Raw genomic sequence first — 25,610 nt, 5'->3', positions numbered from 1 at the left:
ACATATGTGTTAGAAGAATGATTCCCACATAAACCATTAATAAGGCAATCATAGAGACAGAGACAGAGAGAAAGAGACAGACACAGACACATACACAGAGAGAGACACAGAGACAGAGATAGACACAGATACAGAGAGAGAGACAGAGAGGATGCATGCACATGTAAGTCCTTTCCACTGCATTGTGCTAAATATGTGTGAGAATGAGAGGGAGAGAATTTGGAACTGCCTTAAGGATTTAAGGATAGTAGTCTTTTCAGTCCACTCATTGCTTCACTACAGTAAGGCCGGTAACAGGTTGAATAAACAAGTGCTATTTCATCTTATTTCATTTGACAGCGTGAAAACAACAACATTACATTTCCTGGCAGACAGACAGCCCCCCTCAGCCCTTTCCTTCCTGTCTTTGTCTGCAGTCTTTTGACAGTCCTTTCACTAGATTTTCCAATGAAAAAGGGCAATGTGACATTCTTGTAGAAGCCCAGACAAGAAACATGACGAAAATTAAATCCAAGGTCTGGTTTTTGTGAAAAGGGTCTGAGAATGTCAATCCGCAAGAGACCGCGAGTAAAAGAGGCCGGCTCTTTTAATGGAATCGGCACCGTTATAGGAGCAGGGAACAATGGTTTTAAAATGCTCTTTGACGCAGGTTTTGGCTCAACTCTTTTGACCGCCAAACATGGAAAATTGTTAATTGTGAAAGCAACAAAAGCATTTATTTAGTTCTCGTCAGCCTCAATAATCATAGCAATATAGTGATGCAAGACATCTGGCAATGGATATTCATTGTGTGATTGTAATTTTCAAATAAACAGCCCAGAGATGTCTTCAATACGCTGTGAGTTAACAAAAATGGGTTCATAGCATTCTTGATGACACAGCATACAGCATAGTCTATCCAAACCTCATTCCCAAATATAACATTTAGCGGGAACTTATGAATTGGCCATGAACCTTGTGACAGGAACCAGCCCTGAAGCCTCAGTGTGTGTGTGTGTGTATGTGTGCGTGTGCGTGTCTGTGTGTGATAGCCAGACAGACACCGGCTGGAAAATGACACAGTGGTGAGAAATGTTGTGGGTGTGATGTATGTGACAAACAAACAGTTAGGAGCACGGACATGCGTGCCTGCTCACAGACGTAACTGTTATTTACTTTCTGTTGTCTGAGACAGAGTAAGTATCACACACACACACACACACACACACACACACACACACACACACACACACACACACACACACACACACACACACACACACACACACACACACACACACACACACACACAAAAACACACAGGTGTGGCGTCAATTTTTTTTGGTTGAGAACAGTGGCGTCTCGTTGTGTCTCAGTGTGCTTCAACCATGAAGGCAAACAAACAGCATTCTCTATTATCAGCAAGCTGGCGATAATGTTTCTGGCTGCCTTGTAATTGCCGATGCATTGTGTTAGCACAAACATACCATAATGTACAGGCAGTGTAGTGATGGCCTACATCAAAAGAGGGTCCAGAGTTTGGGAACATCATTACATAATAATCGGAATGGTGCGATAATAGAAAAACAATGACAACAGTGTTATTCCTACCCTGTATACCATATATGATTATTATAAAAGGGCTTTCTTAAGAGTTTTAAATTGGTAAAATCTATAAATATTTTTTACATTTAGTCTAATCATTGATTTCTTTAGTAAGTAGCTGTTTAATATTGTACACCGAGCTTCAGGGTTATCTCTAGGTGATCCAGCAAGACCCTGTCAGGGTATATTTCACAATAATGACCGGTTCACTGTAAGCTACTATCCCTTTTTATGTTGTTGTTAACGGTCATGTGTATCTGTTTATTCAGTGAGAACAATTTCCCCAAGGGGACAATAAATTATCTATCTATCTATCCTTACTTATATCAAACAAAGTTCACAACCTAATGTTGCATTCCTTAGGAACCGATTCTAAACAATGTTGCAAAGGCTTCCAGGGGAAAAATGCAGGCGAAAGAAACTTGAGCAGTGCATTTAGTACTCTGTACTCAATTGCAACCTGATCTCTTTTACCACGAACCGAAATGACTATTCATTGCAGGTAGGGAGGGTAAAGAGAGGAAAGCAAGGCATTCCAGGACATTGAGTCTGGAAGAAGTGGGTTAAGGACACCCATGAAATTGCCTTGGCCCATAGAGGGGGAAGGCAAGAAAGTTGTAAGTCCCTCTCCTGGCACTGAGGCCCATCAGATAGAGGCTGAACACCAGGCCGAACATCACGTGCACACAATGGACAAAGCAGGACACAAAGAACTTCACTGGCCCACACCTAATAAAGCATGCCATTCAGACTCACATGTTCCACAAGAGGCTCATTTTGAGGGAAATAGTACTACTGATTGTCTGACTCCAGGAACAGAGGTAAGTTGGACCAGGAAGCAACGTTGACCACACAAGTGTGGTCCCCGGCCTGGAAACAGCAGGGCGGATTGGTTGGTTACTTACTCAAAATCCCGGGAATAGGAAAGTTTATGGACAGGAAGATAGAAGGGGCTCTGTAGGTCAGGTAATTCCCCCAAACGACAGCTTACTGCCTGTCAGCTTCAGACAAAAAGGAATTATGTTCTACTGTAATAACTGAAACAGGTGTACAGTGTGCTAGCCCTCAGGGAGACCTTGTTGTTGTAAATGGGTAACACAGGCTTAAGAGAACATCGCAGATTTCTTTGTGCTTTATAGGTCCAGGAATCATAATTGGAGCTTAACTAAACACACTAAACCGGGCAATTATCAGTAATTATTAGTTATTTTGGGAGATGTAGTATTAACCACTTAGAGGCCTTACTAGGTGTTGAGACAGGCCCAACTGACTAAACATGGATTAGGTTAAACCCGCAGTTGTAACATGTCCCTGTAGACTTTGCAAAGACAAAAATCCCGATTTGAGGCAAGTAAACAGAAGCGACAATGATCAGTTTCCAATACGCTTGACATGATATGGTGCCGTGTATCAGGGCGTGTTTCCCTCTTACAGAATAAATACGCCCACACACAACTTATCACCTCGTCATCCTAAGCTCCCCTCACCAGCTGTTTAGCTAGCAGGATTGAATAGCCTTCGTCATATTATATACTGATCCAGTGCTGCTGTCTGATGGCATAAACAAGACACCAGAGATTGTAGACATGACTTCAGGCTTTGTGTACAGTAAAAATATACATAAATTTGCAGGTGACAGGGACAGGTAGACAAGGCCAATGAGAAAATGGAAAGGGAAGTTAGTTAGTAATGTATGTACGCAAATACATGTGTCACAAAGCGCTTAACTTGACAAAAAAAATGACAGCGATCATAAAGAAAAAGGAAACAAAATGGGAATAGAACAGAGATAAAACTAGGTAAGGCCTAAAACAAAAAAAAGTTTGGTTCCTGTTGGTTGTCAGTTGAGGTCATGGGTAGGTAGGGGATTTATTTTATTTTTTTATTTTATTTTTTCCAGCGGCAGCGAATGATAGGTAGGTTGTTTTCATTTAAAAACGAGAAAATTCGCTCTTCCTTGTACAGAATGAAGAGGTGCTGTACAAAACCGTAATTATAGTTTGCATCAAACTATAATTACTATAATTACTAACCCTTTTATAAAGCTCAATAAATAATTTGGGTCGCACATAAATTGACAGGGTCGGTCGGAAACCGGAACCAAACAAAAAAATGTATTAGGCCTAGGCAAAAGCGAGAGAGAAAGAGACAGGGGGTGGATTTATGGTAGCTGGACGCTGATGGTCTAGTCTGGAACAATTCCTCTGGAGAGGTCACATACATCACATATATATTACACCCAATACTTGCAGTTAAATGCTTCTCCGATTTAGAACATTTGTCTTAATATTAAACTGTGCAGGATAGGCCCAGTTGATGCCCCCCACAGTGATCAAATTAAAGATTCATACATCGTGCCAGTGAGTGAACTGAGCTGAACTGTGGTTTGGTCACTGCAGCACTTTTGCAACGGATTGAGCAGTGCACTTGACAGATCCAGAACAGACTACAATATGCACATTGTACAGAGACCAGGCATACAGACGGGTCATAACTCGGGGAGGAAGTTGATGAATGAGATTCACAGACGAGCAGTGATCTTCTGAGGTCACTGGGGTGCCGTCTGCCTTTCGCACCCGGGCGGGAGCCAATATATGTTTTCCTATTAGTTCCCCTGTGTGAACGCCTCACACTCGCTCATAGAGCTGTGATGTGTCCAACAGAGACCCTGCTGCAATTACAAAGAGATGGTGTTAACGTGGGCCTGGTGAACCTGCCGTTGGATAGTGTGTGTGTGTGTGTGTGTGTGTGTGTGTGTGTGTGTGTGTGTGTGTGTGTGTGTGTGTGTGTGTGTGTGTGTGTGTGTGTGTGTGTGTGTGTGTGTGTGTGTGTGGTGTAGGGAATATGGGAATATTATATTTTTATTCTTTATCAAGCGTTTCATTTTGTAAAGAACGAAGCAGAAATGCGCAGGATGTTGTTGCATGGTACTGGGGGGGTCATATGGAAGGGCGAAAGGCTATCAAACGGCATGATCTTTTCTCCCCCTCTATTTACTGTCCATTCGCATTAGCTCTCTCTATTGCCATTGCCTTGATTGTCTTGATGATTGCCAGAATAAAAAAAAAAAGACTGTTGCCCTGGTTAAAGGTCACATATTTATCACCAACCTCATAACTAATAATGTAATGGTGGTGACGTTTCTGTACTTTGAACCATCATCCTATCTTTACTCTCTTCCGAGTTGCAGTTCACATTTGTTTACTGGTTAATGGTGGCCAGCTAACGGGTCATTTACTACTGAGTAGAGTACATCTCAGGTTTCCATACGACACCAGGGGCTAAACTAACTCACTATTCGCCAGAGTGACACAACAAAGACACCAACGCACATGTGCACAGAGCTGGTCGGAGAGGGGGGGGGGGGGGGCTTTAACGTGACAGGTTATGTGACAGGTAACCTGAGCATGTTGACCGAAAGCTGTAGATGAGCAAAATGAAAATGGAAGCTGAAAGCTGCACATCAATGCGTAAGGGAGACAAAGTGCAGCAGTCGAGTCTCTGCCTAGATTTGCCTGGTGGGTTTGCATGGGAAATCTGAGGTCAGAAGGGCTGCACAAGCACACACTATTATACTGTAGTCGCACAGGGATGCGACAGTGAAACATTCTACTGTTCAAACAGTGCAAAGGTAGCAAACGGCAGAGGCTCGGCCAGTCAAACAATCACCGGGATCTTTCTCTCTCTCCGTCTCTCTCTCTCTCTCTCTCTCCGTCACTATCAAAGAATGGTTTTATCCATACATTCTCTCCCCTCCCATCCTAGACATCCTCCATGCGTGATTCTTTTCAGGCATTTCTTCCTTCCAGTCATTCTGGTTAAAATTCCGAGCCTAACACAATGAGTCTGTACGGATGACCCTCCCTCACAGCCTCCCCACAGACCATAACAACACAAAAAGTCGACCGATCTCTGTCCCTCTCCCTCGCTGCTAATCACACCACTGTCCTGTACCAGTATGTTCATTCTCTATGTGCAAAACCATGCCTAAAAGTACATCTAGTCCTTGGCTTGCTATTTTTTTCTAAATATTTCAAAGTAAATACCTTTCAGAGACGTGATCTCGTTCTGGATGGACCTAAAGTGGTCCATCGTGAGGAAGATGAGGAAGATGAAGATGTGTAATGTATCGATGAGGTGGTCAGGAACTCAGGTAGAAAGTGCCGGTAAGTGCTGCAGTTGTCCAAAGGTCTCCCTGTGTCTGAGTTCAGTTCATTGATACGCTCTGCACTTGATCTCTCTGCTCCTGGGCTACTTTAGCAATCTCCTGTACAACAGAGGTCTGCTGGGCCAGGGAGGCTGCTGTGTAGTACAACTCCCACACACACACACACACACACAGACATACATAAAAGCACACACACACGCTCATTGTCTGGGTGTGTGTGCAAAGGAATCTTCCTTGGCAACAGGCTCCACCCCTCCCTCCCATTACACATACCCTCCTTCTCCTACTCTTCCTCCTCCTTCTGCTCTCTGAGTCAAAGCCCGCTCCGTCACTGTGAAGTTGGGCTGTCACTCTCAACATATGGTGCGCTATCGTTACGCGGCAAACCAGGGGCTGCTGCTGCCGCTTCAGACGCACACAGACGCTGACTCATAGCTCAGTACACGAGGGGGGGGGGGCACGGCGGAGGAGGAGTGTTTACCCTACACAAACAAATAGTGGTTGAGAATAACAAACACCTAAAGAGGAATCTAAGCACATGCAGCAGGAAAGCCTGGTGGACTAACTGTTCTGTTTAGATTTTTTTTATGTTTGTATGTCTTTGTTTAGGGAAGAGATTGTTTTGCCAAAACGCTCTAAACACATTATGGGAGACAAACGGTGTTATCGCTGTGTCGAGGGCGTGTGAGTGTGTTAACAGAGTACTAAATCAAAAGCATGACACCCAAAGAATAAACTAAACATGGACATTGTAAAGAAGAAAAAATTGTATGCAGAAACTGCCAAAGAATATCCCCTTCCCCCCTATACGCAACATAATAAATTTGTTGCATATTAACTTATTTGGGGTTAATCAATTTAAAATGAACACATGAACAAATTTCAAACATGGATTTAGTCCTAAAACCAATCTGGTGTTCATATTGTAGGACTACAAAATGATGTGTTACTGAGAAAGGACACAAACAGATCTCACTAAACATTCTGTGTCAGTGAAGCTGACCACCCTTTTAATGTTCTGATTGGGCTGTGAAAGACAGGGCCAGTCAGCCATCATCAGCAGCATAATAAACGGTGGTCACATACCATGGAAATCGATTGGATCAGAACCCAAATCAGAATGATGCACAGTACTGTTGAATTGCCCTTGGTCTCAACCTCTGATCAGAGGGCCAGAAGATGAGCAGAGATATAATTTGATTGCATGATACCTTGCACGTAATGAAATAATGGTGGCACAGACAAAGTCTGACATATTGCTGGCAGCAGAGAAAGGTGATGCCATCCTGCAGCGGCAAGGAGAATTCCTTGTGAATAATCTTATAGCAGATTTACATAGCAGCAGAAAATACATGACATACAACTGCTTAAGTACTTCTCATTCAAACTATGCTACTCATACTGATCATACATCCTGCTCCTACATACTGCTAATACATACCTATTCATATTTAGTACTCATACATAATTATTCATAGTTACTGCTCATTCATACTGTTGATACATACTGTTCAAACACAAAAATGTGCAACAACACAAGTGAACAACAAAGCCCTGCCCCCTGATTTGATTGACAGACCCCAGTAGCCCTCTGGGCAGGTAATTTGTCGTATTGACAGGTGTTACTAGATAACTGAGAGACAGCAATCAGAGACACCATATCATGACTGCGCTCCAGGAATTGTGTTAATGGAGTCCATATGGCTGACGCAATGGCATCATTAATTTAATAGCATCATTCATCAAGGTGTGGCTGCTTGACAACAGAGGAGGTGACGGAATGAGGGAATGACAGGTTTCACAAACATGGAGGTGCTCTGAGGAGTCCTTTATTAGAACTCACAGCTCAGTCACAGAATGGCTTAATGGGTAAAGGCTTTTATCTATTTGGATTGGAAGTATGTCATTGGTATATAGGACTGGGTGATATCCGTGTTTTAAAACCCTATCCCCAAAACACTGCAGTTTCTGGTTTGAATGTTAGCAAAAGGTAAAGTATGATTAAGCGAGAGCGCAACCTATAATGTCTGTTCCCAGTGTGCCATAAGCTGCTGCACTCTCCTCTGCCACAGGGTGGAAGCAATAATCTGAAAATCCCTTGTTCCATACATAATAAACCTAGTAAGATACCAATTCTAAGTCTACACAGCATGATTGAATAGAAGACAAGTGCTGTATTATGACTTGCATAAGCTTGCTGTTCATAACATGGTGTTAAAAGGATAGACCAGGACTAAAAGCTGAAAGGAATTATTAAATAAACATTATTTCTTATATTGGCTGCCTCACATGGACTGATTTCAGATTTTAGTCTTTCAAATACACGGGCTGTGTCCCTTTTTTTTTGTAACTGGCTAAATGGTATTTATAGTGCCAACTGCCTTTTTTTTTGCCACTAAAGCTATAACTCATGCCACTAGAGGCTGCTAATGGGAGTATATAGTGTATACTTATATAGTGCAGGTTTAAGGCCAATGCAAGTGAGAAGGTATCCCTCATGAATCAAAATATTCTCCTCTTCTAATAATGTCGTCGTCCCCCCCACCCCCGAGTCCCTATAGGTTTTTATATTACCATAAACAACATACTTTACCATTTTATTTCACAGGTTTATACTGAAAAGTGACTAGAGAAAGGGCCCTGGCATGAATTAGCGTTATAATGGCTGCCGAGCCTCTTAGCTGGTCTCCAGTTTTTGCTGCCAATAAAAACTTTAAGCAGGATAATGTCGTTCCACACAATGTTTATAAGCAGATCCTGCCAGTAAAAAATACTTGAGTTATTTATTATGGTCTGCTTTAGAAAATCCCCCACTTTGTTTTTTTTTAGGTTTATTTTTGCTTTATAATTACAGCAGATGCCCATTGTACAGTCAGCTCACTGGCATTCATTTCCTGTCTCTTCGTGTGAATTACACAAAGCCAGCAATCAGTGTTTTCATATCCAAATACAAAACAGTGATAAACTAAGAACAGTAGCACGTTGCTGGGCCACTCTATGATCAAACAATCACCTAGGACCATTGCCCAGTCTCCCTCCTGTAACATCCAGCAATAGCCCTGGTCCTGCCCTCTCGGTCCAGCTCAGACCAGTAGCCTCATAGCGGGATGCTAGACAAAACATTCCATCGGTCTTATGTCATCCCAGCTGCACACAAATCCCCAGCCCACCGCCTGCTGCATCAGCAGGGCTACCGGGCCCGGTGGAGGTGAACGCACACACGCATGGTTAAAAGTTTAATCTGACTGGCTGTGTGGGCCCATATACACCAAGGACATGAGATTAACCATATTTGGTCGATGGATGTTAGGAACAACAAGAGAGGATTGTTCAGAGCAAATCCACCCACAGAAAGGCCCTGGCTTATGGCCCAGATTGCAAGACAAACTTTAACTCTGTAGTTTTGTGTCGAGATTCATCTCTGTGTGCGATCAGCCGAGCCAAACACAGACAACGCAGACAGATATGAAATGCTGTCTGCTTCATCCTACTTTACAGTATACTGTGGGAGGACGAGGAAGTTTATGACAGCCGATAATAATTCTGATACAGTTTAGAGAAAAAAGCATGATAATATAACAAACCATCAGAGCGATTAATTTGTTTTATCCAAGATCAACGTAGAAACATCTTCTACATCATAAGTTATAGCTTAACTGCATTCCTGCTAAAAGGCAGGTTTATTTTTCATAGTTGTATAAATGTTTACAGGGCACGCATAAATGAATCCCCTGCGAGTTCCTGGTAAGACCCGCCCACACTGCCAAGAACAACACTGTGATTGGCTGGTGATATGCTTCTTAGTAAACAAAACCATCTCAAAGGTAACCCGTAATAATCCACAATTTAATATCTAAAGTTTAACATCTGCATCCCAATACCTAAACTTAACCCCATTCTAACCTTAGACAAACCATCTCTAACCTAATACCCAAACAAAATCCCATTTTATCTTAATAAATTTGCCCAATCATTAAATGAATAACTTCACTTAACCATTGCTATCCTGATACTAAAGTTAACCATCTCTAACGTAATACCTGAACTTAACCACTGCTAGCCCATCTCTAACCTCCCGTCACCAGACAATCAGTGCATTTCTGTGGAGCGTGGGAGGCTCTTATCAGGAACAACGATATAGGATCCATAGCCACAAGCACAGGGCCGTTCTTGCGTCCCCCCCAGATAGCTATACAACCTGCAGCTGTTCAACTCTCCACAAGGGGCCTGGAGTCCAAGCCTAGCCCTCCCAGCCAGAAGGAATTCCTAGAAGGGAGGCGGAGGGGAACAGAGCATTCTAGCATCTCCACCCAGACCTCCCACGACAATATTTATGCTGTGCGTGTGCATGGACGAATGTGTGGTTAATGGCACTACCCTATTCCCTCCCCAGACAAAATTCTCCCACTCCCCTTTCGAAATGCAAAAGCATTACTGTCTAAGTAAACACAACGGGAGATGAGAGATGAGAGACGGTTTCCCTTTGACACACGTGCTATTTGTAGTAAGGTGTAAACTGGTGCAGATTCTCACCCACAAGCTTTGACTATGTCAGAGCTGGAGCTGTAAGTTAGCATCACGGGGCTATTGGGGTGTAACGGTACACTGAAGTCACGGTTCGGTTCAGACATCACGGTTCGGTACGAATACATGTATCGTTACACCCCTACTGGGCTAGGACTTGAACCTGATGAACCTCTGAGAAATGGTCCATTTCATTTTTATTTCATACATACATTTGTTTTGCATTGCACCCTTGTGTTTAATAACACCATTGTATAATTACAAATACCAAAACATTGATATACTGATGTTTGTGAGGTTTTTATTTCTAAGCCTAGTGTGTTCTTATGAGCTAACTTCACCACTAGGGGCTGTGCTTTCTCCGTATGGCCACAACACAAGTGGAGTGGAGCAAATATAAAGACAGACAGACAGAACATGACAAGCAGACAGACAGACAGACAGACAGACAGACAGACAGACAGACAGACAGACAGACAGACAGACAGACAGACAGACAGACAGACAGACAGACAGACAGACAGACAGACAGACAGACAGACAGACAGACAGACAGGATAATGCATTATTGAACATCTGCAGTCATCAGCAATTCATTTAACATGAATACATTTACCTGAATCAATCGATGGAAAGCTACTACAAATTCAGTTCAGGGATGAGGACGATACTAAAGTACAGCATGTGTGTATGTGCATGTGCGTGCGTGCGTGTTTGTGTGCGTGCATGCATGTGTAAGTATGATAATGCGTATTTTCTTTAGTTTCCTCGTTATTTATTTAACGACAAATAGATTAAAATGTATTTGTCGGGGGAGACCTGGACAAGATAGCACACCAGGTCTAGAAAATGGTTACAAAATGATGGCATAGATAGTGCATGTCAAAACAGACAAGGACGCATTAAGGGCATCAATAACATAGAAAAGGGACAACATATTCATGCTACAACATACAGCTCATGATTGCCAATAACAACACTCTTCAGCTGCAGTGTCTGAGCTTTAAAGTCTCCCAGAGTGACAGAATCATTGAGCTGTTTTGTGTTCTGGAGGTTATCCCATGACTGTGCGCAATAGAGGAGAAAGCTACTCCTACTACTAAATTCTAGCCAATCCGAGTTCACAGGATTGGCTTAGAACTTGGTAGAGTGTGCGCAGTCATATGTCTGTAGTTGCATTTCAACTTGCTAGCAACACCTGAAAGATGGCACCGCAACACACACAAACACCCATGGCACTCCTTCGCTCCATATTTCCGTTCATCAACCATCTTGTCACGGTGCCCGTGTGTCTTTTTCCATGATGGTCTGGTGTCTGTGTGTCTGTTTCTCTGTGTGTGTGTGTGTGTGTGTGTGTGTGTGTGTGTGTGTGTGTGTGTGTGTGTGTGTGTGTGTGTGTGTGTGTGTGTGTGTGTGTGTGTGTGTGTGTGTGTGTGTGTGTGTGTGTGTGTGTGTGCGTGTGTCAGGGGGCTGGCTACAGGCGCCGGCCTGGCTACTGTGCGCCACGCTCTGGTCCCCCACGGGACGGACGTTGGGACCAGGTCCAGGTGTCTGGACTTTTTTAAATTGATTATTTCATAGGATGTCTCAGCCTTTCCAGAGCTAATGATGTCTGTTTCTTCCTGCCTGTCTCTGCTCTACAGCGACCTCATACGACTCCTCTGATCATGACAGATAAGCTTGCTGGCCAAAAGGGGCGGAGGCTGTTATCCTGTGCCCAATAGTATGGCAATAGTAGTACCGTTGGTACTAGTAGTAACTAACTAACTTTTAGAAAATGGTTTAATGTTAACCACAAATGTTATATTCAGTTCTTAGCCTAACTTTGAAAGTCAATCTGGATAAAAAAGTTTGTTAAATTACTAGATGTAAATGTAGAATTTAATTATGCAATACAAGTCAGTGTCTCTGAAAGTCGGTGTCTCTGGTAAATGTTTGCGGAGATCACTTTGCATGCAAAACAACATTTATCGCAATTTGGTTTTCTCCTCATGAATACCATCCATTAAGTAAGTATACATCATATTTGAAGCACAACAATGCTACAACTGAATGAAGCATGAACACAATTTACAAATCTGTTGTGCACTGTGCAGTACCGTGCACAGAAAACAAAGGTTGTCAAACACAGGTTTAGGAGGGTCATAATATGGCACAAGAACAACCAACATCTTCATATTCACAGAAAGACCACAAAATATTTGTAGAAGAGTTAAGCCCAATTTGAACCCAACGTCATTGTGAATTTGTGATCAATGCTCGAGTTCTCGAAGAACAGCCAATAACCTGTTATGGACTGAAACGAATGTAGCTCAAAGATAACCTTCGCCGTACATTTTACAATCTGGTTCAACAGAGAGCAGAGGACGACCTTTCTCTGACATTAAACACAAGTCCAACGGTGGCAAAGTGCAGATACAACAGGAAGGCCAAAATTAGCCAGCTGTGATTTTTGACCTGCCGATAACAAAACAAACTCATGGGCTCATTATTTCCAGTGATCCTTTCTGACCAACAGGAAAGGGGCCGTCCATCCAACTCAGTCATTGTGTGGTCGGGCCCGAGGGAGTGCAGTAAACAAGCAAACCAGTGGTTCTGTGTTAACACATCAACTTCAGACTAGGATTTTTATCGTTGAAACGAACCAGGCCATTTATGTAACGTCGTCTTGTTTAAGGACTACTGGAGGAGCCGGGCTCTGTCCGCCCCACCATGTAAGGCCATGGCTTTATTACTAAACAAACCTGTTGCAACCACTGCTGGCCAACTGAGAGGACTCATTTGTTTCAGCACTGATAGCATGCATCACTTCTCCTTCTTCTGTTTGCCTTGCTGAAGCAGACAAAGCACAATGTTAACAGAGGAGAATTTAGCGAGTAATCATCTGCTGCAAGAATGGAAGGCCGACATGAAGTGAACCAAAGCTTTGAATCCAATGTGATGGAGATATGACTATGAGCAAGAAAACTGTGTGTGTGTGTGTGTGTGTGTGTGTGTGTGTGTGTGTGTGTGTGTGTGTGTGTGTGTGTGTGTGTGTGTGTGTGTGTGTGTGTGTGTGTGTGTGTGTGTGTGTGTGTGTGTGTGTGTGTGTGTGTGTGCGCTTGGATGTGTGTGGGTGCGTGGGTGTGTGTGTGTCCGTCGTGTTCATGTGTCTCTGTGCGTGATCATGTCTTCGTGCGTGTGTCGGCATGTGGGGCAGATTCCTGCCGTTGTCAGCTGTGTGCGGTGACCTGTCGTGACATTCCGGGCCCGCGTGGCGACTCATAGTGGCTCAGGTTGCCTTGGACGCCCCCTGACTGCAGCCCGCTTTAGCTCTCTTTCCTGGGCAGTGACTCGGCTGACAAAAGGAGCGGACACAGTTTGGTTGTATACACAACTACACATATCATGCGTTGACATTGAGCACACACACACTCCAGCGTTTTTGACGGTGGCACCAAATGTTACAGCTTCCCTGTCTGGTTTAAATCCCTGTGTGCATGAAACGGAAATACTTCCAATTTTTGCCTTTGTACACGGAGGAATGGGAAGACTCTTGAAAGGTAAGGAGTTGAATGAACCAGTGGTATCAAACAAGCCTTCAACAGACGGATTGTCATCCAGGGCGAACAAGAACATATCCCAATGAATGTGTTGAACAGTAGCAGACTGCCTCCGATGATAACCTCCTTTAAAAGGTTGCCTTAACGCACAGAAGATGACGAGCGATTTCGTACATGTTTGAGGAGTTGCCCATGCTATATATATCTCTTTCCCAACTCGCGTCATGACCTAATACTTTGCTTTCACTAATGCATGAACCATGTATTCCATCACCCTGATGGCTCCCTCCTTCCTTCGCACTCTTTCCCTCTCTCTCATCCAGATATGGTGCACACATTCACATTGAGCTATGTCACTAGGGAGGCATGCTGGGAAATGAGGAGGTGGGGATGTTTCCGAACCCCAACCTGATTCCAAGATTAAGAGATGATGACTTCACTGTCATTTTAATAAGACCTTTCCATCTACAGTGTTTTTGGACTTGTTTTGTTTTTGGGTGTGTGGGTGTTGGGGGGGGGGGGGGGGGGGTTGTCTGAGTGTGGGTGTGCGTCTGTGTCTGTGTCTGTGTGACTGGACATTGCAAGTCGCTGTAACCTTTATGGTTTCTGTCAAATGTGTGAGTGAGAGTGCAAATCTTCTTTTTTGTTAAGCTCCTACTGAAAAAGAGTAGAGAGAGAAAGGGAGAGAGAGAGAGAGAGAGAGAGAGAGAGAGAGAGAGAGAGAGAGAGAGAGAGAGAGAGAGAGACCAAGAGAGAGAGAGAGACCAAGAGAGAGAGAGAGACCAAGAGAGAGAGAGAGGCAGAATGAGAGACGATTCAGATGGATGATCGGTTGAGGAGACGGAGGGGCAGTGTGTCCAACAGAACCTAAGCGCAGGAGAACCTCATTGTTTCCCACATATCTGTGTCTGCCACTGCATTTTCCATAGAAGTGGTAGAAGCAGCTTTTTCAGCAAGCCACATGTTTCAGACCTTGTAAAAACTGTAAACACCTGAAATAGCGCTGCGCTCCTGGTTTGCGTTAAAAGCCAGACCTCGAGGGCAAACGCACATTCATCCCACGGGTTAAGGTGTCAGGGAGGGCTGGTTGCATGGAAATGCAGTTGTGCGACATCACACACTGAGAAACATCAGTTCATTGTGTCTCTCAGCCAAGAGAGGGGGAGAACACACACATACACACACACACACACACACACACACACACACACACACACTATCACAATTGAAACCATGGGATACAGAACGGCACCACGAGTGTTGAACAGTTCCGTTTTTGGCAGAAAGTCTGGGCGGATTTAGAGAAGCTTTCCCTTCACTCCCTAGAAGGTCTCAGGAGGGATCCCAGCAATGCCTCCTTTATCAACCCCTGGCCTACAGTGACCCTTGACCCTCGCTGTGTGTCAGTGCTGATCTATCCCAGGCGGCTGGAATGTTTTTCTCACTGGATGCTGACATGAAGAGGAAATATGTCATAAAAAAGTAGGGGCAAAAATGTGCTGTCCTTTTTTAAGATTCGACACAAACCTATTCACGCAAGAATCGTGATTCTTATCTTCTATGATTCTAAATCATTCAAAACTTCCAAAAACACATTTATTTCTTTATATTTTTCTTAGTTGAATATACTGTTTTATTCCCTTTGATGTATTCTAAAGGAAGAAATAGTTCCATTACCCAGATTACCCGTCATGGTAACTGACATTAGCAACATACCGACGTCTCAGACTCATCATGATAAGAGTGCAATTAAATTAAATCGACCATCAACAATCAGCCTGCATAGCTGACCTCTGTGTATGACTTACTGTAACTCATGAACAGGGATGAATGGAGAGAACATGCATACAAATGCACTGGTTTTCAATGCCTTTTGCCACATACACAGATTGCTACATGGATTCAAGTAAGGACATTAGGTTATTGAGACTAAGAAACATGGTTGCATGAGATGAGGAGCAATACACAGCTTATAAGAAAACATTGAATGCTTGAAACTTTCAAATTACCAAAGAAAAATTGTCAGTGTGCATACGGACCACATACATTTGGCATGAAGACCGAACGCATTGAAGTACATACTGGGTAGCAGGCCCAGTGTGTAACTGTTTAAATAAGAAGGGAAAACAATGCATTGGGGAGGAAGTTCAACTGACAAGACTTACGCCAGTGAGAATAGTCCCCCCTGGTGGACAGGTAAGAGAACACACTGAATGTGAGGTTTGACTAGGAAATTGTATCGGGATTGGTTGTTTTAAACGTACAGGGGCTGTAAGCATTTGTTCAGTGTCACAAATGGGCTAGTTAGTGTTCTTGTTTGTAAGCTTGAAGTTTTTGATGACACTTTTACACTTTTTTCATTTGTTGTGCATGTGCGCAAAGAATTCCCCTTTGGGGTAAATACAATTCTGATGTATTCTCTTCTTACACAAGGAACACATGAGGATGGATTAACAGAAGTTGAATACGGAAGGAACCACAACCTTGTTGTTAAGTAGAAGCCATTACAAGAGCTCCAGACCATTGCCCAAGTTACACAGACGCCTTCCAGACATAGCAGCTGTTTATGCGTCCACGCCTTAAGGGTGCCAAACAGTCACTTCTGGTCCGGACTTAACCCAGCCGCTCAGGGGGGGAACTTGTCGACCCAACATACTGGTTAGGATGACCTCTTCTCATTGGAAAAATACCCTTTAGAACCACTGGTGCCACGGCTAGCCATGGAGGACAGACAAGGGGAGGGTGAAGGAGAGAGATATCTGATTCATGCCTCTCGCGCATCTCAACACAGATCCCGCTGTTGATGAGTATCATTGCTTCCTGTCAGCGTAGAGAAATGTATGGGCCACTCTCCCATGGCTGACACCACACGGCCAACCTTTACAAGCACGTTTAGTGGAGAAACTCAACCTGCAGCCACCCCCCCATCCCCCATGTATACTCATCAGCTTTAAAGAGCCCGCAGCTCAACACACTTTAACTTGCACACGCACGCCTCAATGGCCGAAGTCACTTTGTCGCAAAGGGTTTTAAAATAGTGGACTCATTCATAAATCTGGGCTCACTCCTTCACACTACTGCATGCTGAATTTAGAAGCATGCAGAGTCAGATAGGACTTCAATAGATGTCATCAGAACACTAAACTTTTGAAAAATAAATATTGTCAATGAGAATGCAATGGCATATTGCAATGCTATCGTAATGACATAGAATACAATGATGGCATTCAAGCAAAGCCTTTTTGTATAAATAACATAAAAACTATTGATCATATTTCAATGTTTTACAATCAGAATTAACATAAGCCTCTGCAGGCGATTACGTTGAGCCATAAATACCTGTATTAATTTGCTAACTGAAAAGGGCCTGGGCTATATTTAGGGGATATTTTAAGCCCCGCGGGACTATTGGAGGGGGCCTCCCAGAGCCGACACAGCGACCAGACTTCGGGAAAGCTCCCCTCTTCGCCCCACTCTCTGCGGCTGGCCCGGTCACACCCAGATCATCTGCTGTCACACACCGCCTAGGAGGACACCAGGCATCCAGGCCCTTCCCCACCCCGCCGACCAGGGCTAGGGCCATGACTGGACAAAATGAGACAGCATTGGTAATAGAAGAACCACTGCACAACATTATACAAACAGGCCTTGAGCGTTGACATAACAATGTCAAAGTGATATACCATTGACATTACAAAATTAAAGTCAGAAAACTTTCAAACTGGGTCAGAAACTGGATTTTGTCATAGTGCGCCAGAGCGTTGCACTGTTTGCAGGTGGAGACAATAACAGACTATTTCCATCTCAAAAATAACATTGCAGGATGATGTGTGGTTCATTTTTACGAGGACGTAATGTTAAAGAACGGGTGCGGTGGTGAACGCCCCCCGCCGTCTTTAAAGCCACATACACTACCAATGACCTTTAACACAGCTCTATTGTAGTCTTCGCCTTTGTTCCTTCCGTCTGCTATCAAAATCTGTCAGCAAAAAAAACGAAACAATAGACTGACCAGTCTCTGCCCCCACCCAGGAGAATCATTGTATATCAACAGCTGGATCTGAATTAAATAGTACAACTATTCCTTGAAAGTCAGTCAAACATGATGTAGACACACTTTATATTTATTAAATTAGTTTGACTATAGTAGTGGCCACACTTAGTATACACACTGAGATAACGTTCTAACGTCCAGTCAATGTTTTGCAGTGAATGCCTTATCAACTCAGAGTCTAGACTACATATGAAATAAGTGCTACCTATTGTGTGGCTTGTCCTTTGCAGCACCTATGACTGCAGATGCACAGAATGTCCCACAGCCAATGCAAAGCATTGTGGCTGACGGCCGCATAGTTTAGCTTGCTATCACCGCGGTGACGGTTATCAAACAAGCAACCAACGTGGTTATTTAAATACCTTTCTCGCTGTGCAACAGTCAGACAATTATCCTGCTAAGCTCCTTTAGAATGCCTACTGAACAAACATTTAGCACTCGAGCCTCAGCGTTTTGAGCGAAACAAGCAGACAGCGGCAAGGAAACACTGGAGAGCACTCAGACAAACTGCGAAAAGGAGAACCCAGGAATCAAAATACAATGTCAGGAAAATTATGAATACACCCCAGAAAAGTAACAGACAGTGAACTTGACAGACTGAGAAGAAGAGAAGAAAAAACATGGAGAGGAAGAATACAGCCACAGAGGATGATAAAGACTGAGGGCAATATCAAAGGATGGGAAATAAGTTGAAGGACCAATGAAGGTACTTGGAATATGTTCTGCTTCTACTTATAGCTAGGAAATATGTGCTCGCGCGTGTGCGTGTGTGTGTGTGTGTGTGTGTGTGTGTGTGTGTGTGTGTGTGTGTGTGTGTGTGTGTGTGTGTGTGTGTGTGTGTGTGTGTGTGTGTGTGTGTGTGTGTCCATGTCTACGTAGGAGAGAGGGAGATGGAAAGAGAGAGGGGGAACGAGCGGTAACAGATCAAATCAGGAGACTCCTGTTCGCTGCTTCTGTTGGTGGTGTGCCTTAAAAAGGAGAGCCGGCCCTCTGCGCTGCACGAGGCCTTCACAGTTGAAACGCTGAGGAACGCAGGGAACATAAACACCTGCCACTGTGGCTCCTCCTGGCTCCAATTAACCCTCATATGCTCACACACACACACACACACACACACACACACACACACACACACACACACACACACACACACACACACACACACACACACACACACACACACACACACACACACACACACACACACACACACACACACACCTGACACACTCAGTCACAAACACAGAGTATAGATACCTGACACAATCACCCAGACAAACATGCGCAGAGCTACACAACCATATGGATAGTGAACAATGGTATGCTATACTAATGACCAAAGATACAAATACCCGCACCCTAAAAAAGATGCAAGCCGACCGATAACATCAGACGGACAGCCTTCTATGCCAGCACACAAAACCTTCAATTGAAAACATGAAAAGGTGATTATAGGAATAATTTCAATGTATTGTTGAGTAAAAGATAAGCAGGATGGGGGAAATGAACACGATTTAAACTGAAGAAATGGACTGAGATTATGACGGGGGAAGGAATTAGGGAAAATAAATGGGGAGGAGAAAAGTAATATTTAAACTGAGAATTATGGGATGCACGCTCAGATGGTGTTCTATGTGGGGCAGCAGAGGGATGAAAGCAGAGAAGGACCACTGGGGACGTGAGACAGCCCAGAATCAGAACACTGTGCAGTGGATCCGACCAGGACTTTGGAGTGGATTAGCTCCTAGCTTTCAGTAATGACTCTGCAATTTGATGGAGTTAGGGCAACATAAGGCCGGATCAAGTATGGTGAAGAGTGAATTCGAGGAAGAGGAGGGCCCTGCTGTGTTAATGGGTTTCACTTTTGTTCCAGCAGCACCTGCTATCGTCTCCTGCCCTGGCGAGGGGGCCAAGGGGTGGTGGTGCTGGATGTGGGGGTTCAAAGACATTACAATGAAGTGGCGCATAGTCAGGATGACACCTTTAAGCCCCCCACCTCTCGGTTTCACAGGGGTCGGTGTTCAGGACTGTGCAGGCTGCCATTGGTCACACATGAGCTATATGGACTCCCACAAACTCAGCACACGAATGGTAGAGAGAGAGAGAGAGTCAGAGGAAGCCAGAGAGAGACAGAATGAGAGAGAGAGACAGAAAGAGAAAGAGAGAAAGAGAAAGAGAGAGAGAAAGAGAGAGACGGAGAGAGCGACAGAGAGTGAACACGTGTGCCAATCAATAAAGCACTCAGCACTGGAGTGATGCATAAGCCCGGCTGACAGTCAGGACAGTTAAATGTAGAAATGCATACACATGCACATGCAGCACAAGTCGTGAATCAACCGCACAGAGACGAGCTGCAGGCACGCGACCGCAGACACATGTACAACACTGCACCTGTGTAGAGTCAATGCCACCCAGGCTCGCCGGACATATACAGTGTAGGCCACCTCATGTATTTCCCGGAGACACCTTCACATCCTTTCACATCATCTATTCCCAAGTGTCATGGCCGCCTGCCATATTCCAGTAAAGTGCCGGCACCGGTGCGAAGCTGAAGCTCTCTCACCTTTATACTTCTCCCTGACGTTCTCGTACGCCTGGATGAAGTCCTGCTCCTCTGCGTTGGGGGGCAGAAACGTGGGTTCATACATAGCCATGCTGGCGGCGGGCTCCTCTTCTGCTGTATTCTCCTCCTGTCCCTCTCCTCCTCCTCCTCTTCTCTTCTCCTCCTTATGTCTCTTCTCCTCGCCTTCTCCCTGCGCTGTGTGTGTGTGAGTCTGTGTGTGTGGGTCTGCAAGCCAGAGCGGCAGTGTGTTTGAGTTTCGGTGGGAGAGATAGCCGCTGCGTCCACTCTGTTCCCACAGTCAGCTGTGTATGTGAGCTCTCCGCGGCTCCTAACTTCATACCACTGAGCAGCAGTGCTCCCCCCTCCGTAGCACCACCACCACCACCCCGACATCCCAAAACACACACACACACACACACACACTCACACTCACACACGGCACGCCCCCCGGTGCTCACATGCGAACGAGTCCTCCCCTTACACACACACACACAAACACACACACACACACACACACACACACAGACACACTCCTCTTGCCTGGCTCAGAACTACTAATAAAAATGTCAGGCCCCGCCTCTTAAAGACACGCACACCCTCACACATGAACGCACACACACACATCAAAACACATGCAAATACACACTCAAATGACTCGAAACATTAGTAGAAATTACACTATATTGTTTTTTTCCCTGATTTCAATATCATAATAATAGAATTGCAAGGACCCAAGGGAAATCACTTACTGATCACTACTCAAGATTATTGGCTTCTCTGAATCACAAATTGATTACAGTGATGGGAATCGGAAGGGATCCCCAGGTACGACAATACAACAATTGTTGAGTGCCAATACAATATGTATGTTGAGTCTGTTCTGTAAATGCCAATTTTGTATGCTTTTTTCTTTTTCTGAATCAATGTTTTGGATTGACGTATGGTCTAACATATGGGTTTATTTTATAGGAAATACGCAATAGCCACCTCTGTAGAATTTTATCATTAATATGTTTCCAGTAAGATGACAGACATTTCTGGTTTGACAAAATAGCACTTTTTGAGCCAACCTTACAAATATATCAGATACTGGATACCCAATACACACATTAATCGATTTTTTCCTCCACCCCAATATGATTGTAAGATGTTTCCGCATATCACCTGCACTATGTGGCATCACCCTGTTGGTACTGCAGAGACTATTCATAGTCCCTGAGATGAGTTAACCAAGAAGTAAAATAATTGACACACAAGACACAAGTTCTGTGCAAACATTGCCCTTGACTTCTTCTGGGAACATCAGCTGTTGAGCAGATTCAATGAATATTCAGCAGATAATGCTGACTGGGCCAACATGATGAACGACCCGAGAATAAATGTGAGGAATAATCAGTCAAGAGAACGGCAGCTCAGTGTCGTGTGTCAGGATCATAATAATGAAATAGCTCATGACGTAGCAGATTTAAAAGGAGCATCGTGTTCATGTGTCATTCTCTCGTCCTGTCCCTACAGAAGTGTGTGTTGCAAACGGCGACGACGTTGTCTTAATCCTGTGACACATCAGAATGAACAGAGGACCCGATTTGGGCAGGATGTCTATTCATCCATTATAATTTTCTTTTTACAGATCATGAGAAGGAAATAGTGAGGAGTTGTGTGTCCCAGGCCCGGTTTCTGTTTATCACGCCATGCTTGTGCTCATACAAAATATGTCATTGTCAGATCCTGTTGTCAAGGGCTGTCTGGGATTCGGCAGTCAGCTGACCAAAACACTGGACAACATAACATGCAACCAGAGCTGGCCAATAAGACGGCTCTCTGTCCCTGTAGAGAAACGTTGGCAGAGAGATAGCTCTATCTTTCCTTTCATACACTTTGTGATTGCTTTTCAATATAGGTTATTGCTATGAAATGGTAGTGCCAAAAAAAAAGTTGTACAATAGTTAAGGCTCTATGTAAAGGCCAGACTAACTGAAACCCCTGTGTGCTCTCTAAAAGGAGCAAGGTGAGGCCATAACAGAGATTTTGTCAAGCTCACATCAGACCCATTGTCAAACAAAATAAATAATTAATAATAATTTATAGGATTTATATCGCGCTTTTTTGGAGGTCACTCAAAGACGCTTTACATCAAATAAGTCTCTCTTGTCGATTTTTTCTTAGTTGCCATATTTTCTCGCACCCTTTTTTGTTCTCTCCATCTATTTCTCGATTCTTCTCATTCCCTCCATTTTTTTTCCTCCTACTCTTCTTCGTAAATACATACAGCGTTCTTCATTTAGCACTTGGGCCATGCCAAGCCGTGGCGAGCCGTACCGCGCTGATTTGTGTTCCCACTACCAGTTTAAACAGTGTCGATGTGGTCTTGTCGAGCTGAGAGATTGTGCACACTTATCCATCCACTCATTGGAGATGATGCTGTGGTGTGTGTTGGGGGGCGGGGCTTAGTTTCGGCTGCAAACAGGGGAGGGGGGCGTCTCGACGGGCGAATCAGACGCAGCTGTAGGAGATGAGCATGAACACATGAATACTGCCGTGACGTTATGCTTTCTCTTACGGTGAGGCCGGGTCATGCTTCGCATTCTGAGAAACACGATCGCGAGGCATTTTGAGTGTACGATCAAAACGTGCTGTTGTACAAGCCTGACACGCGGAGGTTGGGCAATCGGTGTCCACTCCACCACTTATTAAAAGGCTTTAACGTGAGCTCTGTGTCCTTCCTTCGTCCACCCTCCTAAGTAGCGAGAGGAGTTCTAAAAAGTGTGATATAAGTTATCATGACACATTACATATGTGCACGGCATCAACAGGTATGTTATTAACTTGATATTATAAATGTTAATGTTGGTATGTGAGAATGAACTGTAACCCTGTAATTATTCATGTGAGGTAGGTTATAGAAGAACAAACAAAATGTATGTTTAATTGACATAAAATATTGCTAGGCACAACTTCTCATATAATTTACTTTTTCCAGAAACCAAACGTTGCAAATTATTCTTGGATTTGAGTAAATACAGGCACAAAATATAACTGCTAAGAGTAATGAAACTGATCGAGCCAACAGCGGAGTAAAGTAATCCAAACATGGAGGGTCTCAGTCTGGACAATGTGTTTCATTGTATGAAACCCGATAAAAACGACTGAACCTGCCACCCTTCCCCATTTTCCATGATGGTTGTTCTTGGAGGCTGGTGCAATAGAGGGACTACGTCATGCAGGAGCAGGGAAATCCCTCCAGTCAGTCTACTTTTTTTGGCCAAGGCCAACGTGCCATCAGCCAGGAGGACACCCTCCGTTATAAGAGGAAACACGATAAGTCCTAAGCACCGGGCTTAGGACGTGTGTGTGTGTGTGTGTGTGTGTGTGTGTGTGTGTGTGTGTGTGTGTGTGTGTGTGTGTGTGTGTGTGTGTGTGTGTGTGTGTGTGTGTGTGTGTGTGTGTGTGTGTGTGTGTGTGTGTGTGTGTGTGTGGAACACCAAGGGGCATGCTGAACCGGGGGTTTCCCAACACCTTAGTTGAGGTCAATCTACAACCAGCCCGAGTACAGAACAGAGTACAGTACAGTAGATATAAGTGGTTTTAAAACGTAGCATATGGTCCTAAAGCATAGTACCATTGTGCTCCCTTAAGCTGTAAATGCAGGCCTTTGGGAAGAGGCTTATTAGTCAGTATAAAAGGACTGGAGTCGTTCGTCTTCTGCACCTTATTCCCCCTGGAGATGTTAAACGCCAACGATTTGACACCCCGAAAGCGCTAAACATCCTATACCCCAAAGAGGATTTCACAAACACATTATCAAAGACTCATATAGCCTCCTTTAAAAACCAAACCGCAAACAACTATTTGTTTGAGCTTGACCGTTCAGAAATCGAGAGGGTGTTTACAAGTGTCCACAGTTCGTTCTTGAAGAATGTGATGCACTTCCAAAAATAGACTGTAGCCGACCAAGAAAGTATGGCTTCTGTGACTTTGTCTGCAACTGTTGATTTGGTACTATTCAAATAAACCTTTAAAACGTCTTTAAATTAATGAATGCTGACAGTGGGACATGGAGTGGACATAATGGTCGGAGTGTTGGGGTAGATTATCAATACAGATAGCCCTTGGATTTTTGAATGCCATTCTGTGCGTGAGCATGGCCAGCATACCTCTTTCCTTAAAGTATGCACATACATGCCTTTGTATGTGTATGAAATATGAAGAATGCATATGCACTGCATCTGATACTGCAGAAGGCAGGAGCGACGGGGGGAAAGACTTTATCCTCTGAGCACGCATGTCAGGAAGACAAACATGGGTGTGAATTTGAATATGTCTGCGACATCTTGGATATCAGGTGGGTGACAGGAGAATATGCAAGTCCATGAACACAGCCGACACATTTTCCTACATCCCATGACGCTGCTTTACAAATATATGCTCTTGATGAAGAGGAAAAACTTCTCAAAAGCCTTCCTTTCTTCTTTCAACCATTGTGTGATTGAGTTGAACCGCAGAATGAATGTTATTGTTGTATGTTTGTTATATGTTTTTTAAAGTTGATTTAAATTTACCAGGTATAATTTGAAGAAAAATGTCTTGTGCCTTGAGGGTCTTTGAGGATATACCCTCGTTTCCAGAAACAGTCTGAAAGTCTGAAAGTAATGTGCTCCTAGTCATGTCTGCACAAGTAAGATTAAATAACAGGAATTCAAATATTTAAATTCAAAGTACAATGCAGTTTTTGTTAATTTAGCCATACTAGTAATTAATCATCCAGGCTGTTGATAATCTGGGCTCATAAGGTATAGGATACTGAATATATTGTAAATGGGTAGTTATATATAGTATCTGTAAATATCTATAAATGGACCAAGAATGAATGCATATATTGTATCATGGAATATTGTTCACTCTGTTAATAATGACTGGAACCTTCTAGTACCGCTGTTCGCAGTTAATGGAACCTTCTAGTTGACAACCTTCCGGCCACCTGTTGTGTCCTTAGGGGAAGGGTTTATGTGCATCTGCTGCAAAGTGATTCAGCATTCAGAAGGCCTTATTAAAGCCGTTCCCTCACCTTTCATCAAACTCTATTTTTATCGTCCTCCACTCTGCCCTATTACAGGCCAAGGCCGTGAATCTTGCATGCTGACCGAGGCTGGGCTTTTGTTCACTGCTTAGCAATCG

The 25,610-nt window shown here is 43.8% G+C and overlaps 1 protein-coding gene across 11 annotated transcripts in view; it reads right to left on the bottom strand.

Moving 5' to 3' along the window:
* Window positions 1–25,610, bottom strand: part of plecb (plectin b) — a 105,241-nt gene that overhangs the window by 74,703 nt on the left and 4,928 nt on the right. For 2 of the 11 annotated variants that reach the window (XM_060064959.1, XM_060064960.1), the window contains exon 1: window positions 20,436–20,753. The exons of 7 other annotated variants lie outside the window; for them this stretch is intronic. In XM_060064959.1, coding sequence (XP_059920942.1) covers window positions 20,436–20,526 — 91 coding nt within the window. In that variant the 5' untranslated portion in view covers window positions 20,527–20,753. Of the gene's footprint in view, window positions 1–5,630; window positions 5,954–20,435; window positions 20,754–25,610 lie in introns of those variants that run through there. 2 more of the 11 variants (XM_060064963.1, XM_060064964.1) reach the window with 1 other exon arrangement.

The sequence above is a fragment of the Gadus macrocephalus genome, chromosome 11, assembly GCF_031168955.1.
Source record: "Gadus macrocephalus chromosome 11, ASM3116895v1".
In the NCBI taxonomy this organism is placed as follows: Eukaryota; Metazoa; Chordata; class Actinopteri; order Gadiformes; family Gadidae; genus Gadus; species Gadus macrocephalus.
Note: the sequence above shows the minus strand (reverse complement) of the source record. Positions and strands in the feature narration are given on the sequence as shown.